Below are 2,797 nucleotides of genomic sequence, written 5' to 3'. Positions count from 1 at the left end.
GGGACAGGAACTGGAGCTCAGTGCCTCAGTTCTGTCCCTTATAACTGAGGGGCAGGAGGTTCAAACTGGTTAACATTTGAGTTCTGATATCCTCAAAATTAATTGTGTACCTCTTTGTTTGTTTGTTTGTTTGTTACCTCTTTCTTATGTGTGGTTTTATTTCCTTTTTATAGGGAAATGCATTTATAGAGCATTATGATCCAAAAGAATATGATCCTTTTTATATGAGCAAGGAGGACCCCAATTTTCTGAAGGTAGGCAGGTTTCTTAACTGTGATAGTGTGTGTCTGGTGGTTCTGAGCAGCCTTAACATATGCATGACCTTTTAGTGACTTAGTTTATTTAGTTTATTTTATTTGGTTTATTTTATTTGGTTTAGTGACTTATTTGATTTAGTTTAGTAGCATTGTGAAAGTGCTTTCCTATCTTCATATATTATAAAGGAATAAATAACCCAAAGGCCAAAGACGAGTTAATTTCTAGAAAACATGAAAATTCTGTATAATAACTGAATAATAGAAAATGTTTATTTAAACATTTTCAAAAACTTTAAAACTTGCTACGACAGTAATACATTCTTTTGTGTGTTTGTGTTTTGACAGAGGGTCACTCTTGTACCATTGGCTGTGCTGGAACTCATTATATAGACTAGGCTGGCCTCATAGAGGTCCAGCTGCCTCTGCCTTCCTTGTATTTGGGTTAAAAACATGCACTACTACGTTCTTATAACAAATGAGAAAACTGATTTAAAAAATACTGAAAATTTTATTACCCAAAACTAATTGCTTGTATTCTTATATACCTTTCTGGATTTAATTTATTTACTTATTTATTTGGTGTTAACCAAATGTTTGCTTTTCTTTCTATATATTAAGCATATGTTCTACCACTGAGCTATACCCCTATCCCTATGGTTTCTTACATTCATCTCCACTGCTACTGTGTAAGGTAATTCAAGACTAGGCAGTACAGCACAAACAGGTCATTTCTGAAAGCCATCAGCTGTGAATAGCAGAGCTTACATGAGTCTCTAGTCATTTACCACACCTTGCTATGCTCTTACAAATGTAAATATTGCTCTTACAAATAATTTTATGATACTTATCTCTGTAGCTAGGTTCTATGTTTCCTTAGTGCAAGTTACTAGAAGTAGAATTGACAACTTCATATTACCAAACTGTCTGCATGATAGGGTGTATATACTGAAACTATCACCTATTTTTTATATTTTACTAATAGTGGCTATTATAAAACAAAGGAACTTCCCAATAAAATTGCCTTGGGTCATAAGGCACTTTTAATCTACTGGTATTTTTTACAATGTCCCTCCCCCTTTTCTTCTGAATTTGTATGTGTGTTTTGCTATAGACCCTATTTACAAAGGTGGGAATTAGAGTTTAGAGTTTTAAACATACTAAGTAGTAACTAATATAGAGGTGGAACTGTGATTTGAAACCAGAGTTGTTGATACTCTATTAGTCCATTTCTGCTGCTATAAGAAAATACTTTGGACTATGTAATTTATAAACAACAAAAAGTAATTGTCCACGATTCTGAAGGCTAGTGTGGTAGCTCAGACAAGAATGGACCCCATAGACTTGTATGTTTGAATGTTTGGTCTTCAGTTGGTGGAACTGTTTGGGAAGGATTAGGAGGTGTGGCCTTGTTGGAGAAGCTGTGCCACTGGGTGGGCTTGAAGTTTCAAAGGATTCAGTGCTGTTCTCAGTGTGCTCTCTGCTTTGTGGCTGTGGATTAAGATGTGAGCTCTCAGTGGCTGCTCTAGCCATGTACCTCTGCGCCCTTAATCTGCCATCAAAAACGTTTAGCCCTTTGGAACTGTATGCCCAGTTAAACTCTTTCTTTTATAAATTCCCTTGTCACGGGTTTTATCACATCAATAGAAAAGTAACCAAGAAAGCTAAGAAGTAAGATGAGGCTATCAACACATTCTGTGTCTAGTGGAGACCAGTCTTAAAGGATGGCAATTTCTATATGTCTTCACATGGTATAAGAACAGAGCAAGCCTTTTTCAAGGAGGGTCCCACCCATTGATCTAATCATGTCCTAAGAGTCCTCCTCTTTATGACGTTGCATTGTTGATTAGTTATCAACATATGAATTAAGGAAGGGACACAGACATCCACAATGTAGTATCAACTGAATTCCATATTTTCTTTTTAAAGTAATCTGAATCCTTGGGATTTTAGCAGCTGTTCTTAGCTTGAGCTCTGTGGACATTTGGGATCAGCTGTTTACATAACAGTGCTAAGTGTTTGTCTTTCCCATTGTGATGAATTTGTACTCATGGGATCAAAAGCCATGGCAGTAAAACTGTTCCCACCACAGGATGATGTGTCCCATTACCAGAGTGTGCTTATAGTAAGAAGTATATTGTTATATACAATAAAAATGAGTGTAATTTCATTTACATTCTTGGAAGAGCAGCTACATTTTTGATTATGCAAAGTACATTTTTTACATTTTGAAACAACTTTAATATATGCTTAGCTGAACCATTACTCTCTTGCATTTAAAAATAGACAAAAATAGATATTGTACTTTGTCATATGTTATTTGGAAATTCTTAATGAAGTAGCTAAATAGAGTTCATTAATATATGCTGTAGTGGCTATTCTTGGTTGTCAACTTGACTATATTTGGAATGAACTACAATCCAGAATTGGAAGGCTCACCAGTGACCCTTATCTGGAGGCTTGGAGATCCTTATCTGGATCTTGGTATGGAGATCTTGAGACATAGTGGCTATGGATTCCAGAAGATTAAATCTCCGAGTTTA

At 35.6% G+C, this 2,797-nt stretch overlaps 1 protein-coding gene across 3 annotated transcripts in view; it reads left to right on the top strand.

Moving 5' to 3' along the window:
• Nucleotides 1-2,797, top strand: part of LOC110307434 (protein FAM228B) — a 31,422-nt gene that overhangs the window by 7,904 nt on the left and 20,721 nt on the right. For all 3 annotated transcript variants that reach the window (XM_021179673.2, XM_021179675.2, XM_021179674.1), the window contains exon 5: nt 174-254. In XM_021179673.2, coding sequence (XP_021035332.1) covers nt 174-254 — 81 coding nt within the window. The remainder of the gene's footprint in view (nt 1-173; nt 255-2,797) is intronic.

The sequence above is a fragment of the Mus caroli genome, chromosome 12 (assembly GCF_900094665.2).
Source record: "Mus caroli chromosome 12, CAROLI_EIJ_v1.1, whole genome shotgun sequence".
NCBI lineage: Eukaryota > Metazoa > Chordata > Mammalia > Rodentia > Muridae > Mus > Mus caroli.
This window is presented reverse-complemented; position numbering and strand designations above follow the sequence as displayed.